Source organism: Mauremys mutica, chromosome 1 (genome assembly GCF_020497125.1).
Source record: "Mauremys mutica isolate MM-2020 ecotype Southern chromosome 1, ASM2049712v1, whole genome shotgun sequence".
Taxonomy (NCBI): Eukaryota; Metazoa; Chordata; order Testudines; family Geoemydidae; genus Mauremys; species Mauremys mutica.
This window is the reverse complement of record NC_059072.1, coordinates 372,573,443-372,592,509: the sequence shown is the minus strand read 5'-3', so window position 1 is coordinate 372,592,509 and position 19,067 is coordinate 372,573,443. Positions and strand designations below refer to the sequence as shown.

At 45.6% G+C, this 19,067-nt stretch overlaps 2 protein-coding genes across 2 annotated transcripts; both read left to right on the top strand.

The window, feature by feature from the left end:
• The first annotated feature begins 2,280 nt into the window (after window positions 1-2,280).
• Window positions 2,281-4,262, top strand: LOC123363281 (olfactory receptor 52E4-like). The gene is made up of 3 exons (XM_045004148.1): window positions 2,281-2,354; window positions 3,197-3,554; window positions 3,624-4,262. The coding sequence occupies exons 1-3, from the start codon at window positions 2,281-2,283 to the stop codon at window positions 4,260-4,262; spliced, it is 1,071 nt and encodes a 356-aa protein (XP_044860083.1).
• An 11,327-nt stretch (window positions 4,263-15,589) lies between these two features.
• Window positions 15,590-16,537, top strand: LOC123369503 (olfactory receptor 52E4-like). Its single transcript, XM_045015154.1, has one exon. The coding sequence runs from the start codon at window positions 15,590-15,592 to the stop codon at window positions 16,535-16,537; it is 948 nt and encodes a 315-aa protein (XP_044871089.1).
• Window positions 16,538-19,067: the final 2,530 nt, after the last annotated feature.

The window sequence follows — 19,067 nt, the reverse complement described above, 5'->3', positions numbered from 1 at the left end:
CGCCTGTCCTCTGGCCCCCATGTCCCTCCCTGGACCCGGTGCCCTTTTCAATGGGGTGCTGCCCCCGGCAGTAACCCCTTTCTCTCAGGGTCTCCACTCCTCCGGGAACCCTCACCCTCTATCCCCACCTTGCCTCAGTGTATGGCTACTGCCAGTCATTGTCTAGCCCCGCGCCCTGGGGCAGACTGCAGTATCAGCCACTCATCACTGGCAAGGTTGCGTTTGGACCTGCTGCCTTGGCCTAACCCTGGGCTGCCCTCTGCAACCCCCAGTACTCCTTGGCCTTCTGCTAGGCCGCAGCCTGGGGCTTTCCAGGCTGGAGCTCCCCAGCTCCTCAGCCTTTCCCCAGCCCTGCTTCACTCTCAGGTACTTTGTGTCTAGCTCCCTGCAGCCAGGCCCTTCTCCCTCTACAGCCAGAGAGACAATCTCTTGGCTTCTGGCTTCCCTGGCCTTCTTATAAGGCCCTGTGGCTCAGTTTGGGGCATGGCCCCAGCTGCAGCCACTTCCCCAATCAGCCCAGCCTAAAGGCTGTTTTCTCCTGCTTCGGCCCCTTCAGGGAAGGAGCAGGGGTCCACCCTGCTACAATCAGCATTACAGTGTGCTTCATTAAGTTAAACTGGTTTTAATAACATGCATGTGGCAAGTTTTCCAGTAGTGTAAGCTTATGTTTGTGTTGCTAAGAGCAAGACAGGCACAGGGGCACCAGTTTAATAATCCTGCCTAGGGCACCATAAATCCTAAGGACGGCCCTGCAGGTAGGGACAGTTGAATTGTGCAGGTGAATGGGTGGTTACACAGGTGGTGTCAGAGAGAAGGCTTTTGTATTCTTCGAGCATGGGACGTTGGTCTGGAAAGAGAGGCAGACAGGCTGGCTAACCTAGTGAGGAGGGCTTTAAACTAGGTTTGTCAGGGGATGGGGACCGAAGCGCAGAGGTATGTGGGGAAGTGGGATACCGGGAGGTTACAAGTCGGGAACCCTCCTGATTCATGCTGAGAAAGCAGGGCAATCAGCCAGTTATCTTAGGTGCATGCACAAGAACGCAAGAAGCTTGGGAAACAAGCAGGAAGAATTGGAAGTTCTGGCACAATCAAGGAACTATGATGTGTTTGGAATAACAGAGACTTGGTGGGGCAGTTCACATGACTGGAGCACTGTCATGAATGGGTATAAAGTGTTTGGAAAGACAGGTCCAGAAGTAAAGCTGGAGGAGCTGCATTATGTGTAAGAGAGCGATGTGATTACTCAGAGCTCCAGTATGAAAGTGGAGAAAAGCCTGTTGAGCAGCAGTTCTCAAACTGGGCGATGGAACCCCTCAAGGGGTCACAAGGCTATTTCATGGGCGGTCGTGAGCTGTCAGCCTCCAGCCCAAAACCCCACTTTGCCTCCAGCATGTATAATGGTTTAAATACATGAAAAGGTGTATTTAATTGATAAGGGGGGTCACACTCAGAGGCTTGCTAAGTGTCAGGGGTCACCAGTACAAAAGTTTGAGAACTCCTGCTGGTGAGAGTCTTTGGGTTAAGTTTAGAAGCGAGAGCAACAAGGGTGATGCTGTGGTGGACATGTACTATGGATCACCGGATCAGAAGGATGAGGTAGACAAGGCTTTCTTCAGACAACTAACTGAAGTTTCCAGATCACGGGCCTTGGATCTAATGGGGGATTTCAATCACCCTGACATCTGCTGGGAGAGCAATACAGTGGTGCAGAGACAATCCAGGAAGTTTTCGGAGGGTGTTGGGAACAACTTCCTGGTACAAGTGCTGGAGGAACCAACCAGGGGCGGTGCTCCTCTTCACCTACTGCTTACAAAGAGGAAAGAGTTGGTGGGGAAGTAGAAGTGGGAGGCAATTTAGGCAGCAGTGACCATGAGATGGTCGAGTTCAGGATCCTGACAAAAGGAAGAAAGGAGAGGAGCAAACTATGGACCCTGGACTTCAGAAAATCCGACTTAGGGCCTGGCTACACTTGCGAGTTAGAACTCATTAAAGCAGCTCTGGATGCCCTAACTCATGACACGTCCACACCGGCAAGGCATGTAGAGCGTCCGGATTCCGCGGCTGGAGCGTTCCTGGTAATCCACCTCCACGAGAAGCATAACACTCTGGTCAATGAATGGGCTGTGATTGGCCCCCAGAAGTGTCCCACAGAGCCTGTTCTAGCCACTCTGGTCATCACTTTGAACTCTTCTGCCCTGCCCTCAGGAGAACAACCATCAGACCGACTCTTTAAATTCTCTGGGAATTTGGAAAATCCCCTTCCTGTTTGCTCAGCAAATCATGGAGTGCTCTCAGACAGTCTTTCCTGGTGACCATGCCTCTGTGCGCCAGGCGATCCCCCGTATGGAGCAATGGTGAGGTGCTGGACCTCATCAGTATTTAGGGGGAGGAAGCTCTCCAGTCCCAGCTGCGCTGCAGCCATAGGAATTACGATACCTTCGGGGAGATATCAGGGGACATGATGGAAAGGGGCCATGACCATTTCTAAAGAAAGCTAGATGCAATACTTGGGGGCAACCCACCTCCACTCTGAAGACCACCATGGACAATTCAGAGCCAAGTTTAACAAGGCAGGAGGAGGAAGAAAGTGGGAACGAGGGTGCTGAGGAGCAGGAAGACAGCCAGGCATCCCTAGATGCATGCAGCCAGGAGATTTTTTCAAGCCAGGAGGAAGGTAGCCAGTTGTAGCGCACGGTGCTTGTGGAAGAACAAACACCAGAGGAGGTGCCTGGTAAGCCCCTTTTATTTTGGGAAGGAAGTTGTTCTGTGCGGGCTTTTGGGGCGAGGAGAGTTAGGGCTGCATGCATTCCTAGATGTGGAATAGGGTGTTGATGTGCTCTCTCACAGCGCGGTCATCGGCCTCAAGGGTCTCATGCAGAAACTGGGTAATCTGTGTGTGGCGATTCCTTGGCAGAGCAACTGTGCTCCTTGTCCCAGTCAGGCTAACATGTCTGTGGCACTGTACCGTGAGAGGCGGGGGACCATTGCTGCACACAGGCAAGTTGCATATGGGCCAGGGTGGAAGCTGCATTCATAACCAGTATCCACACTTGTGTTTCCTACTGGTGCCTCTTAAGGTTCCCCGCCACAAAGTGTGAGAGTTATTAACGCAGGGAGCGCTTAATCTGCTTCTTGCTTGAGAACAGCTTCCATTACTGCATGCAGTGTCTCATATTAACGTTTTCTCTCCATTCAGGCATTTCTACTGCGACTATCACACGAGATCCTGGGAAAACACAGAAAGTCAGGGGAACATAGTGCACGTGCAGAAGACACCCTTGTCTGTGAGAGTTGGACACTTTCTCTCCTACACCATGTCAGATTCAAACAGAACCGACTTCACCAACCCCTCCACCTTCATCCTACTTGGCATTCCTGGCCTAGAGGTAGCCCATATCTGGATCTCCATTCCCTTCTGTGCCATGTACACCATAGCCATCTTGTTGAACTCCACCATCCTGTTCATTGTGAAGATGGAGCCGAACCTCCATGGCCCCATGTTCTATTTCCTCTGCATGTTGGCCATCAGCGACCTGGTCATGTCCACATCCACTGTACCCAAAATGCTGAGCATCTTCTGGTTCAATTCCAGGGAGATCAGTTTCAGTGCCTGCCTCACCCAGATGTACTCTGTTCACTCCTTCTCAGGGATAGAGTCTGGAATCCTCGTGGCCATGTCTCTGGATCGCTACGTGGCCATCTGCCATCCCGTGAGACATTCCGCGACCCTGACAAACTCTGTTGTGGTCACTATAGTCCTGGCTGTGGTGCTGCACAGAGGCATACTCACATTACGCTATCCCTTCCTGGTGAGGCGGTGGCCATATTGCAGAACCAACATCATCCCACACTTCTATTGTCGGCATGTAGCTGTGGTGAACTTGGCCTGCTCTGACATCCGAGTCAGTAGTTACTATGGCCTGTTTAATCTTTATTCTGTGATCGGAATTGATGTGTTTTTTATCTCAGTGTCCTATACTCAGATCCTCCGGGCCATCTTCCGCCTGCCTACAAAGGATGCCCGGTTCAAAACTTTTGGAACCTGCATCTCTCATCTTTGTGCTATCTCAACTTTGTGCATCCCAGATTTATTCTCCTCTCTCATGCACCGGTTTGGCCAGAATACGCCACTTCAGTTCTTCGTTCTCATTGCCAGTGTATACTATCTGGTACCCCCTGTGCTACATCCAATCATTTACAGGGTGAGGACCAAGCAGATCCGGGACAGGCTGCTCCACCTCTTTACTAATAAAAAGACCTAAATGTTTTTTCCTTGTGCTCTGGCTCTCAGATTGAGCTCTGTGCAGAGGTGGCTGATGAATGATGCTGGGGCCTCTTCCCTGAATCACTTCCTGGACATTCAAAGTGAGATTGAACCCTTTCCTGTCCTTCCTGTGCTGTGTCAATGTGATGAACTGGGGAATCAGTCTATGTACAGTACACTGGGTTGTGACCTTTATAATTCACCCTGCTGTGTGTCTTCTCCCCAATGCCCTGCCCCTGTCACTTCCTTCTGTCTTCCCTTCCCCTTGACAGCTGCAGCCCAGTCATCTTAAAACAAACACGTTTTCACATCTTATGGGAAGACACATAAGGTGGGCTGGTTAGTATTAACATTTCAATGTTTATTCTTACATTGTTACTAACTCTGTGGAGAGAGAGAGAGATCTCGTCAGGACTCCTGGGATCTATCTAATCTCTGGGAGGTGAGTGGGGTATAGTGTGTTAGAGCAGAAAGGGCTGTTTTGGAGGAGTGGAGGGAAACTAGGAGGTAGGACATCCTGGTCTACCAGTGGGCCCGCAACTTCTGTGACAAGGCTTTCAGGTTGGTCAGCAATTGTTGTAAGACCAGATGGTGATTCCCCGCCCATGAAGATCCTCCTCAGCTGTCAGAGGCTCTAAGGTGGCTCTCCACAGTTGCCAGGTGCTCTCTGTGCTCGTAGGGTACTTTGTTGTTTGCCTGCAGGAAACCCACATGGATCCAGCTGCCGAGACTAGTTGGCAGCTGCAGTGGGGGTGTGCTATATTTTAGACACCTCAGCACTCGTTTGGTTGGGGTGGCCACCGTATTCTCCCCCGACTTATAGCCTGAGATGCTGGGAGTTGCCGAGGTCATCCCAGGTCGCCTGTTGCACCTCCAGGCCTGTGTTGAGGGGCTGATGTTGAATCTGTCCAATGTTTACCCATCGAATGCAGACCCAAAGTGGATGTGTTTCTATCAAAAGGCGTATGCCATCCTCGGCATCTTGGATCTTAACGGATGCCTGGGTCTGGGTGGGGCTTTTAATGTTATCTCTGAGGACCAGAATCACTCAGGGATTGAGAGCAGCCAGGCTGCTTCAGGCATCCTCAGAGAGATTGTCAATCATCACTCCCTGGTGGACGACTTACATGACCGACACTCGGATGAGAATTCCACCTTTACCTATGTCCAGGTGGAGGTCAATGGGTTGTGCTACTCCTGGTTGGACTGTATATATGTATTTTATTTCCATCTTGCCCAGGACCATTCCTCCAGTATATGGCCAGCCCAGTTCTCAGCCCCACCATTTAGTGGCCATCATGGCCTTTTTCATCTCAGGGCTAACTTTGGGCTCTTCACCCTTCAGACTCCCCTGCACATACTCCAGGTGGTGGGGCCACCTTATTGTCTACTTCTCGGGTTTTCCTTGAATGGGTCCTACAAGAGGGTGCTCCCCACCCACCCCTCATTCCAGTGCCTCTGAAATTCTTGATTGAATTCCTGTCCCATGAGTCCTCCTGGCCCCCTCCCTTTCATAACATGAGCTGGTTTTACGCCCTGCAGCCAGTGCATTTCCGATTCCACCAAGGGAACTTTACATGCTCATGCTCCACGTGCTTCACTTCTTCAGTTAACCTGATACCATGTGGCAGGTACAAAGAAGGGCTACTAGGATGATCCGAGGAATGGAAAACATGTCTTATGAAAGCAGACTCAAAGGGCTTGGCTTGTTTAGCTTAACCAAAAGAAGGCTGAGGGGGGATATGATTGCTCTTTATAAATATATCAGAGGGATTAATATTAGGGAGGGAGAGGAATTATTTAAGCTTAGTACCAGTATGGACACAAGAACAAATGGATATAAACTAGACACTAGGAAGGTTAGACTTGAAATTAGACGAAGGTTTCTAAGCATTAGAGGAGTGAAGTTCTGGAACAGCCTTCCAAGGGGAGTAGTGGGGGCAAAAGACATAACTGGCTTTAAGACTAAGCTTGATAAGTTTCTGAAGGGGATGGTATGATGGGATAACATAATTTTGACAATAAATTTGGCCATTGATCTTTGATTATCAGCAGGTAAGTATGCCCAGTGGTCTGTGATGGGATGCTAGATGGGGTGGGATCTGAGTTACTAGAGAGAATTCTTTCCTGGGTGCTGGCTGGTGAGTCTTGCCCACATGCTCAGGGTTTAGCTGATTGCCATATCTGGGGTCGGGAATTAATTTTCCTCCAGGGCAGATTGGAGGTTTTTCACCTTCCTCTGCAGCATGGGGCATGAGTCACTTGCAGGAGGATTCTCTGCAGCTTGAGTTCTTCAAACCACAATTTGAGGACTTCAATAACTCAGACCTAGGTTAAGGGTTTGTTACAGGACTGGATGGGTGAGATTCTGTGGCCTGCATTGTGCAGGAGGTCCAACTAGATGATCATAATGGTCCTTTCTGACCTTAAAGTCTATGAGTCCATGAGACATAGAACCACCTTCAGAGGGTGAGGAACCCCGGTGAGCCAGAAAGTACTCCACTCCGGTTCCACGGCCCAGTGGGGATGTCACTTGGTGGCTCCTTCATGGAGCCAAGAGCACAGGCATGTACGTGGCACAGTTCACCCCCATTCCAGATACCTGCCCATTTTGCAGCATGAGGCAGACCCTGGCGCATGCCTGTCTACAATGCACAAAGTTGCAGCCCCTATTCCTACTCCTCCACAACTTCAGCAGAGGTTCTGTCTGCACTTTTCCCCAAACCTTTTCATAACTGCTACCTGCTTTAGCTCAACATACAGGATGTGACCTACAGGTTCCTTGTGTTACAGGTAATATATGTAATACATAATATAAATCTGTAAACTTATTAATAAAACAAATAATCAAACCCATAAGAAAATAAGAAACTTATGAGAAAAGATATATAGGGAAGCAAGTAGGCTAGACTGTAGGGTACCACAGCTGCTGGCTGCTAGCTGGTAATGGCCGGGGAATTAGAAGTGACAGAAAGAGGAAGGTACGTGTGTGAGGAGATGAATTACAGAAGAAAGAGAGAGCTGGACCTAAATGCACCAAGAAAGAGAGAGAGAGAGATGGGAAAAAAGCCCATTAGAAGAGGGACCCCTGTCTCTGCCGTTCTGGGGAACACTTTCCAAGGGGGAGACAAACTATCTCCCTGACCCCAAACAGACATTTCTAATTGCTTCAGCTCACTCTCCCCCTTGGGCGCACGCTTCAAAAGCCTATTGTTCAACCAAGGACTGTTGTGCTGCTGACGGACTGTATAAAGGGCTCTTGGAACCTGATCCTTTTTATCTCAGATCTGCTTAAGCATCATCAGCGGAAGCTTGAGACACAAGACTCTGGTCTCCAGTTATATCCTGGATCACCCTGATAATGAATATTTTAACATTGGTCTATAATCTTTTGACTAATTGGGAAAGAACTCTATGGAACTCTGAGGCCAGCCATCTCAACTATGAAATTGACATAAAAACTCTAATCATGCCGCTGTGTCTAATGATCTTTTAAGCAATACTCTCTCTTTTTAAATAAATATTTGTTTAGTTAATAAGAATTGGCTGTAAGTGATTATTTGAGTAATATTTGAAATATTCTTTCACCTGGGAGGTGCTGTGTATAATCCTTTGGTATTGGAAGAACTTCAGTATATGATGAACAAGATTTTCAATAATAATCAGCATACTTGACTTGGCTGTCTGGGTGGATGCCCAAGGCTGGGTGACTTTAAGGTGCCTGCAGGCACCTTGGCACCCGTGGGGGCATCTAAATGCGCTCGCGTCCTGCCTGGGGGTCGAGCATCCACCGAAATGCCGCCCAATTTCGGCGGCGATGCCTCTCGATGACACTGCTTGCCGCTGACAAACGACGTCATAGAGAGGCGTCACCGCCGAAATGCCGCCACGGAAGCTCTACCGCCGCCACGCTCCTTCGTCTGGCACCTGCCAAGTGGAAAGGTTGGGGACCACTGCTTTAAGGGTCCTGTGTTTTGGCTTCTGTGTAAGCAGTAAAGCATTGTGAGAGCTGTTTTGCTGATGCCTTCATAAATCCAAGTATTAGAATAACCACCTGTTTGGGGATTGTCTGCCCCTTTCTTTGCAATTTGCCCTAATTGAGCAGTCACAGAATGGGGCCCCCTGGAACCCCACTCACGGGTTGCTAAAACAATTCCCCTACTTTAGACAGCAGAAGAGACACCCAGATTCAGGAAAACACAACACAACACAACATCTTCACACCATTTCCTTCTTCAGTGAACTTAAGAACGGTCGTGTTGTGTTAAACCAAAGGTCCATCTAGCCCAGTATCTTGTCTTCCAGCAGTGGCCAATAACAGATGCTTCAGAGGGAATGAAGAGAACAGATAATTCTCAAATGATGATTCCCCATGAACCTTTCCCAGCTTCCAGCAAACAGAGGCAAGGGACATCATGTCTGCTTATCCTGGCTAATAGTCTGATGGACCTATCCTCCGTGAATTCATCTAGGTTTTTTTTGAAAGCCATAATAGTCTTGGCCTTCACAACATCCTCTGTCAAAGAGCTCCACAGGTTGACACTCTCCCCAGCACTCAACACCAAAGACATTAGAAACTGGGATTGAACTGGGGATGTGATGCCACGCTGAAGGGATTTCTAGCCTGTGTATGGAAGATTGGTGGATTGTTTGTACCATCAGTGTGACACACTGCTTGATTCAAAGTCAGTTTAGTGTATAGATCTTAAATTGTGATTTTGTTTATTTTCCAGATTTCAATTTTGTTCTTTACACTATTACTTATAATCATGTAAACAATCGATCTTTCTGTAATTAATAAATCTGGTTTATATTGTTTTCCTTACTACAGGATGTTGTTTGAAACGTAAAAGGGAATCTGCTCAGGCTGATGTATTGTCCTCTCCACATTGAGGGAGGGGCAGATTGGGAAATAAACTGACACTGGTCAGGCCATTGGCCAGGGCAAGACGGTACAGCTCTTGTGTCCTAGGTTGGGGACATGGGGGGAGCTGGCTGGAGCCTCTGTATTGTTAGTTCATGGATGGCTGGTGAAAGGTTTCATGTAACTGCAGCTGGGTGTGTCCCTGTCTGCGTATAGTTGTGTAAGTGCAAGACCTGAGAGAATTGCAGCTTGTCACAGCCCCACAGAGTGAGAGGGGGCCCAGATTGGTTTGCCAGAGGGCTCGGCGGTCCCCAGTTCCACATTGAAATACTAGGAATTGCTTTCCCTCCTCCTGTGAACAGGCCCTGCAAGACCGTAAGGCCATTTCCCTGTTGTCATGTGGTCACTTACTGAGAGGGAGATTGTGGTTATAGAAGGGAAGTCAGGACACTTGAGTTCTGTCAGCTCGTGTCTGTGTGACCTTGGAAAAGTCATGTCTCCCTGTGTCTCAGTTCACTAATCAATGAAATGGGGATGGTTCAGAGTGACATTCCTTTGCTAGGTATTTTGAAGATCCATCAGAGAAAGGTGCTACACAGTATGATGATAGTTATTGATGAGAAGTACTGATCTCTGATCCCTTAGTGAGAGCCCCATCTCTTAGTCAACTTTCTCCAGATCTCTCTGTCTATTATCTACCCATCTATCCTGAGAATTTACAGGACATCAGATCCTCTGGAGAGTTAGGCATTATCCCTGGTTTCCTTACTCATTAACTACCATAATTTTTTTAAATAGATACACACAAATGTACAGAGCAGCCAATTCCTCTCTGACTCAGCACAGAGCCCAAGAGTTCTCATCTCCCTTTGGGAAGGTCCCTTAATTACTGTTTACTTCTAAAGCTGGATAATTAGCACCAAAGTGGAGACAGGCTTGTACACAGCCTGTTTACATTCAGATGCTCCCTTCTCCTATAGAGTGTGATCGAACCTCCCTGGGATTACATAGAGCTATATTATAAACTGTGCACACAGTGTGTTGGCTCTCGGTGTCGGATGCTGCTGCTGAAGCTGGATTCAGAGAGGTGTCGGTCACAGATACCTGAGGGGAATTCCCAGGGAAGACACTTACATTTCGTAATTCACAGGTACCATTTCTTGCTGAGGAGCTCACCCGATCGAAAATCACTCTTTCCTGTGCACCCCTGCTCATCCTGCCTTATGGACTTCAGCTTCATGGTGGTGCATTTCAGTGGCACAGTGAATCCTTCAGGAAGAAAGATGTTAGTAGATGTGCAAAACAAGGCCAAATTCTGAGACATGGCCTGTACTTTGTTCAAGCCCCAGTGAGGCAAAACTCCCCTTAGAGCAAGAACTGAGTACAGATGTCAGGGTCACATTGTGTCCTAATGCACAGACACTGAGACCCCCTCCTCTTGCATTTCAGGGCTCTGTCTGTTAATGGGGTAGAGGGACAGGGGCTGTTACCTGACTTTTTTCTGCTGGAAAGCTTGGAGATGGTAGGGCTCATATTTCTCCTAGCTTTATTCAAGAAGTTGGCTGAATTGTTATGCCTGAAACTTAAAAAAACAAAAAACAAACAAACAAAAAAACCACAATTTTTCTCGAAGCAAGACACCCAATGTATGATATTTCAGTACAAACTCCAAAATTTTCACAAACTTATAAGCAACTGGAAATGAATTATTCTAATGGAAGGTGTGAGACAGCCTTAACTAAACGTGATGCCAGAAGGATAACATACAATGGCCAATCCATTTCTGAATCCCATTCTTCTATGCTCTTCGCTCCAATAATGTTGGTAGCAAGGAGTTCTACAGGCCAAATAAGAATTATGGTAGCATTTACCTTTTCTCAATGTTATATCTACACCTTTCAGTTTAACTAAATATTCCCTTGTTCATGTTATGAGACACATTAAATATAAATGCCTGATCTACTTTTTTTATCAATAGATCCATAGGGTTTAAGGTCAGAAGGGACCATTTGATCATCAAGTCTGACTCCTGTAAAGTACGGGCCCATTAAATTTCATTCAGTTACCTCCGTAGTAAGCCGAAAGACGTATGTGTGAGTAAGGCTGGATCTACAGTAGGATTTTATATCACAGAATGATAGAGCCATAGAGTTATAAGGGAACACAAAGGGCAGCTAGTCTATCCCCTGACAAGATGCAGGATTTGTTTTGTCCTAGTCATCTAAGACTGATGGCCATTCACACATCTTTGGAAAACCTCCACAGAAAGAGCTTCCATGACTTCCCTGGGAGTCTGTTCCATTGACCTCCTGTAGTTAAGGCTAGGAAGAGTTTCCTGAAATTTAATTTAAATCTGTTGTGCTGGAATTTTAACCCATTGCCTCTTGTCCTGCCCCTCTGTGGTAAGACAGAGAAACTTTCCTCCACCTTTCTATGGCAGCCTTTCAAGTGTTTGAAGACCACTATCCTGTCCTCCATTAATCTCCTCTTTTCCAAGTAAACATATTAGTTTCTTTGGTTTGCTCATACAGCTTGCATTCCATCTCTTTTGTAACATTTGTTATTTGCCTATGGATCCTTTTCAGGTTCTCTACATCCTTTCTGTTAATTGGTGTGCAAACTTGGACATGTTTTTCTAAATGAGACGTAGCCCACACCGAGTAGAGGAATACTATCTCATACCATGACTTGCATGTTATATTTCTGCTAATATAACCGAACATTGCATTTGCCTTTTTTGAAACATTTTTTCCTAATGTCCAATCTAAACCTCCCTTGCTGCAATTTAAGTCCACTGCTTCTTGTCTTCTCTCAGAGGTTAAGGAAAACACTTTTTCTCCCTCTTTGCAAAAACTTTTTATCTATTTGAAAACAGTTGTCATTCCCCCCCTCAGTCTTCTCCTTTTCAGACTGAACATTCTTCCTTTCATATGTCATGGTTTCAAGACCCCTAATCATCCTTTTCTCCAGTTTTTCCAGATCATTTTGAATGTTTATCTGATTCTCAAAGACTTCCAACCCCTCCTAAATTTTATTATCTGCAAACATAAGTGCACTCTCGATGCCATGATCTAAATCTTTGATGAAAACTTTGAAAAGAACCGGACCCAGAACTGATCCCTGCGGAACCAAACTTGTTATGCCCTTCCAGCATCACTGTGAGCCACTGATAACTACTCTCTGCAAGTGGTTATCCAGCTAGTTATGCACCCACCTTATAGTAGCTCCACCTAGGTTTTATTTCCCTAGTTTCCTAATGAGAAGTTTATGTGAGATTGTATCAAAAGCTGTAGTAACGTCTAAATATACCTCATCTACTGCTTCCATACATCCACAAGGCTTGTTATCCTGTCAAAGAAAGCTATGAGGTTGCTTTGACATGTTTTCTTCTTGACGAATCTATGCTGACTGTCACTTATTACTTCATTGTCTTCTAGAAGTTTGCAAATTCATTGCATAATTATTTGCTCCATTATCTTACCTGGTACAGAAGTGAAGCTGACTGGTCAGTAATTGCCTGGGGTTTCCCTTATTTCCCTCTTTATAGACAGGCAATATATGTGCTCTTTTCCCGTCTTCTGGAATCTCCCCTGACTCCCATCACTTTTCAAAGATAATCGCTAATGGCTCAGATCCCTCCTCAGTCAGTTCCTTCAGAGTATTCTAGGATGCATTTCTTTTCGTGTTCAAGACTTCAAGACATCTAACTTGTCCAAGTAACTTTTAACTTGTTTGTTCCCTATTTTAGCATCTGAACGTACCCCATTTTCACTAGCATTCTCTATGTTGGGTGTCCAAACACTACTAACTGTCTTGGTGAAAACCGAAACAAGTAAGTCATTAAACACCTCTGCCATTTCCACATTTCTTGTTATTGTTTTTCACTCTTCATTTAGTAACAGACCTACCCTGTCCTTGGTCTTCCACTTGCTCCTAAGGTATTTGTAGAATGTTTTCTTTTTACCTTCTATGTCTCTAGTTATTTTGATGTTTTGTGCTTTGGCCTTTCTAATTTTGCCCCTACATACATGTGTTATTTGCTAATACTACACCTTTTTAATGTGACTTTGTTTCCACTTTTTGTGGGGTCCTTTTTTGATTTTTAGATCATTCAAGATGTCCTGGTTAAGTCATTGCAGTCTCTTGCCATACATGCTATCTTTCCTATGCAGGGGGATAGTTTGCTTTTGTGCCCTTAATAATGTCTCTCTGAAAAAATACCTGTCTTCTATTGTTTTTCCCCTTAGACTTGCTTCCAATGAGATCTTCCCTACCTCTCTGAGTTTGCTAAAATCTGCCTTCTTGAAATCCATTGTCTTTATTTTACTGTTGTCCCTCCTACCATTCCTTAGAATTGTGAACTCTATCATTTCATGATCACTTTCCGTCAAACTGCCTTCCACTTTCAAATTCTCAACCAGTTCCTCCTTCTTTGTCAAAATCAAGTCTAGGACAGCCTCTCTCCAAGTGGTTTTCTCAAGCTTCTGGAACAAAAAATTCCCTCCAATACATTCCAAGAACTTGTTGGATAATCTGTACGCTGGTGTAGACAGCATGAGATGAATTCTTCCATCGACCTAGCTACCACCTCTTGGGGATTACCTGTGCTGAGGGGAGAACCCTTCCATCTGTGTAAGTAGTGTCTATATTGAACCACTATGGCAGAACGGCTGTAGTATTTTAAGTGTAAACAACCCTTCAAGCAGATCTTCCAGAAAAAAAACATCCAGTCTGGATCTGTCAATATCTGCACCCTCTCCAAGTTTCCAACATCATTTTTCAAATGTGGACCCCAGAACTGGATGCAGTTTATTTCACCAATCCCATGTGCAGAGGTAAAATCCTTTCCCTGCTCCAACTCACCAACTCAGTATTTACCACTACTAAATCAAAGGACTCTGAGAAATCAAGGTTTGTTGCACCAGCGTTGTTCTCTTGATCCACCAAACGTTTCCCTTGATCAACCAATGTGTACTCTCATAAAAGGATGAAATCAGGTTTATTTGACAAGACCTGTTTTGCATAAACCCTGTGCGTGATTGGTAGTACTTAAATTTTTACACTTTTTTTAACTAATCCCATACCCGCTTTTCCATTGTTTCTTAACCTTGTCATTTTTTTAATAAAAAAACCAATCATTTTATATTTTAATAATTTACATTTAATATAAATCTTTTCAAGGATTTCTCTTGTTCTCATTATATTTAATAAAGTCCTTTTTGTGATTCATAGCCCTGCAAATATGGCGTTTTCCCTGATGTCTTAGTGTTCCTTATCAATTTTCTTAACTTCTGATTTCTATTGCTGGCCAGCTATTTTCCCTTTTTCCTCTTTTTTACATATTGCTTCCCTCCCTCTAATTGTTGCCTTCACTTTACCACTAAACTGAGTTTTACCCAAAGTTGTTCACTTTGTTGACTCTGGAATTGTGAGTTTTCTGATATCTGATAAAAAGTTATCAAAGAATTACCAATATTCATTCATATTTTTCTACCTCAATTTTTCCTCCCGATCAGTTTTGCTGACAATTTTCCTCATCTTTAGGGAATTAGTCCTCTTGGAGCACTAAGGGTCTATCAATAGTATTGGTTGGGAACTGTCCATTTGAATGTAAATCAATTTCCTTTTTTATTTTCCTCTCCTATATCATACGCTCTTTTCTTTGTCTGTTGTGTAACCTAAAGAGTCCCAGACTTTTCTATATGTTTGCATATGGCAGCCTCCCCCATTCTCAGAGCCTGTCTTCGAAATCCCTTTTATATATGCTATTATCTTAATAGAAACTGGGTGACCAAACACATTCCCGAACATGTTATTCAGCGTCCGATATCTTAGGGATCTGAACATTGCTTTTGTTTTGTCAACTGCTGCGAATGAGCAGATGTTTCTCTTGAGCAGCTATCAATGGCGCGAAGGTCTTTCCCATGAGATATGTTCTAGTTGGGATGTTTCTCTCAGCACATATCTTTGCAAAATTTTGTGGTTTTTTTTCCCATCTCTGATTTCAAGCAACTGGATGAATGGGGAAATCCTGTCAGTATGGACTCCCTATCCTGACTCTCATTGCATTAAGGAACAATGATGGATAACCAGTATCCACCCTTGTTTTTCCTGCTGGTGCCTCTTAAGGTTCCTCCACCACAAAGTGTAGGAATTATTAATGCAGGGAGCACAATACAAATATGGAATTGGATTTAGTAGGGTCATTGTTCATAGTTATTCTCTCTGAATAATGAAAATGTAATTTTTCAGTGTGTGAAGAGCGCTCAATCTGCTTCTCCCATGAGAACAGCCTCCACTACTGCATGCAGTGTCTCATATTAACGTTGTCTCTCCATGTAGGGCATTTCTACTCCGACTATCACCTGAGAGCCTGGGAACACACAGAAAGTCAGTGGAGCATCTGGTAAATGCAGAAGACACCCTTATGCCTAAGAGTTGGACACTTTCTCCCCTATGCCATGTCAGATTCTAACACAACCGACTTCACCAACCCCTCCACCTTCATCCTGCTGGGCATTCCTGGCCTGGAGGCAGCCCATATCTGGATCTCCATTCCCTTCTGTGCTATGTACACCATAGCCGTGTTTGGAAACTTCACTATCTTGTACATTGTGAAGAGGGAGCCGAGCCTCCATGGGCCCATGTTCTATTTCCTCTGCATGTTGGCCATCACCGACCTGGTCATGTCCACATCCACCCTACCCAAACTGCTGAGCATCTTCTGGTTCAATTCCAGGGAGATCAGTTTCAGTTCCTGCCTCACCCAGATGTACTTTGTTCACTCTTTCTCAGGGATGGAGTCTGGAATCCTTGTTGCCATGGCTTTTGATCGCTACGTGGCCATCTGCAATCCTCTGAGATATTCCACAATCCTGACAAACTCTATTGTGGCCAAGATAGGCCTTGCGGTGGTGCTGCGTAGTGGCATACTAATATTACTCTATCCCTTATTGGCAAGGCAGTGGCCATATTGCAGAACCAACATCATCCCCCACTTCTATTGTGGGCATATAGTTGTGGTGAAGCTGGCCTGCGCCGACACCCGCATCAGTAGTTACTACGGCCTGTTTAATCTTTTATCTGAGATAGGAATGGATGTATTTTTTATCTCCGTGTCCTATACTCTGATCCTCCGGGCCATCTTCCGCCTCCCCACAAAGGATGCCCAGCTCAAAACTTTTGGGACCTGCATCTCTCATCTTTGTGCCATCTTTGCTTTGTATATTCCAGATTTCTTCTCCTCTTTCACGCAGCGGTTTGGCCAAAACGTGCCAGTGCATTTCCTCGTTCTCTTTGCCAGTGTGTACCTGCTGGTGCCTCCCGTGCTACATCCCATCATTTACGGGGTGAGTACCAAACAGATCCGGGACAGGCTGCTCCAGCTCTTTACTCATAAAAAGACCTAAATGTTTTCTCATTGTGCTCTGGCTCTCAGATTGAGCTCCGTGCAGAGCTGACTGGTGCATGGTGCTGGGGCCTCTTCTCTGAATCACTTGCTGGACAGACAGAGACACATTAAACCCTTCTCACTCTGCTGTGTCAATGTGATAAACTGGGGAATCAGTCTATGTACAATACACTGGGTTGCCACCTGTATTCCCCAAATTAAAAAAAAAACACAGTAAAAGAACTAAAAAAAGAGCCATTGTGACTTAACAACCATATAAAAGAAGCAGTGAGAGATGAAAAGCCATCTTTTCAAAAGTGGAAGTCAAATCCTAGTGAGGTAAATAGAAAGGAGCATAAAGACTGCCAAATTAAGTGTAAAAAATTAATAAGAAAAGCCAAAAAGAAGTTTGAAGAACAGCTAGCCAAAAACATGTTTTTTAAGTACATCAGAAGCAGGAAGTCTGCTAAACAACCAGTAGGGCCCCTGGACAATCAAGATACAAAAGGAGCACTTAAAGACAATGAAGTCATTGAGGAGAAACTAAATACATTCTTTGGTTCAGTCTTCATGGCTGAGGATGTTAGGGAGATTCCCAAACCTGAGATGTCCTTTATAGGTGACAAATCTGTCACAGATTGAACTGTCACTAGAGGAGGTTTGGAATTAATTGATAAACTTAAGAGTAACAAGTCACCGGGACCAGATGGCATTCACCCAAGAGTTCTGAAAGAACTCAAATGTGAAGTTGCAGAACTATTAACTATGGTTTGTAACCTGTCCTTTAAATCGGCTTCTGTACCCAACAACTGGAAGTTAACGAATGTAACACCAATATTTAAAAAGGGCTCTAGAGGTTATCCCATCAATTAAAGATCAGTAAGTCTAACATCAATACTGGGCAAATTAGTTGAAACAATAATAAAGAATAAAATTGTCAGACACATAAAAGAACATAAATTGTTGGGCAAAAGTCAACATGGTTTCTGTAAAGGGAAATTATGTTTTACTAATCTATTAGAGTTCTTTAAAGTGGTCAACAAACATGTGGACAAGGGGGATCCAGTGGACATAGTGTACATAGATTTCCAGAAAGCCTTTGAGAAGGTCCCTCAATAAGGGCTCTTATGTAAATTATGTTGTCATGGGATAAGAGGGAAAGTGGGTGTGTTTCTATCAACAGGTGTCTGCCGTCCTCAGCACTGGATCCTCATGATTGCCTGGGTCTTGGTGGGGATTTTAATACCATCTTTGAGGACCAGAATTGCACAGGGATTGAGAGCAGCCAGGCTGCTGCTGGCATCCTCAGAGAGCTCATCACTCCCTGCACCACCAGCTCCCGGATGAATATTCTAGAACAACATAAGAACGGCCGTACGGGTCAGACCAAAGGTCCATCTAGCCCAGTATCTGTCTACCGACAGTGGCCAATGCCAGGTGCCCCAGAGGGAGTGAACCTAAGAGGCAATGATCAAGTGATCTCTCTACTGCCATCCATCTCCATCCTCTGACGAACAGAGGCTAGGGACACCAATCTTACCCATCCTGGCTAATAGTCATTTATGGACTTAGCCACCATGAATTTATCCAGTTCCCTTTTAAACATTGTTATAGTCCTAGCCTTCACAACCTCCTCAGGTAAGGAGTTCCACAAGTTGACTGTGCACTGCGTGAAGAAGAACTTCCTTTTATTTGTTTTAAACCTGCTGCCTATTAATTTCATTTGGTGGCCCCTAGTTCTTGTATTATGGGAATAAGTAAATAACTTTTCCTTATCCACTTTCTCCATGTAGCACAGCGGATTCACCCCTGCGGTGCCTCCTGCTGGTTTTTCCAGCCAGGAGCACCCTCTGCAGACTGGTAATCTGCCTGTCCTTTGGCCCCCATGTCTCTCCCTGGACCCGGTGCCCTTTTACATGGGGTCCTGCCCCTGTCAGTAACCCCTTACTCTCAGGGTCTCCCCTCCCGAGGGGAACCCCCACCCTCTATCCCACCTTGCCTCAGTATTAGGCTATTGCCAGTCTTCATCTAGCCCCCACACCCTGGGGCAGGCTGCAGTATCTGCCATTCATCACTGGCAAGGAGGGTTTGGACCTGCTGCCTTGGCCTACCCCTGGGCTGCCCTCTGCAACCTCCAGTAGCTGTTGGCCTTCTGCTAGGCCGCAGCCTGGGGCTTTCCAGGCTGGAGCTCCCCAGACTGTCCCCAGCCCTGCTTCACTCAGGTACTTTGTCTCTAGCTTCCCGCAGCCAGGACCTTCTCCCTCTACAGGCAGAGAGAGAGTGCTTGCTCCTGGTTTCCCTGGCATTCTTATAAGGCCCTGTTGCTCAGTTTGGGGAATGGCCCCAGCTGCAGCCACTTCCCCAATCAGCTTAACTTTTACCATGCCCAGCCCCAGCCCTCTGCAGGGCTTTTCAAACCCCTTCCAGGCTGGAGTGGGTTGTCACCCCGCTACACTCCACATCACTCATGATTTTATATACCTCTATCATATCACCCCTTAGTATCCTCTTTTCCAAGCTGAAGAGTCCTAGCCTCTTAAATCTCTCCT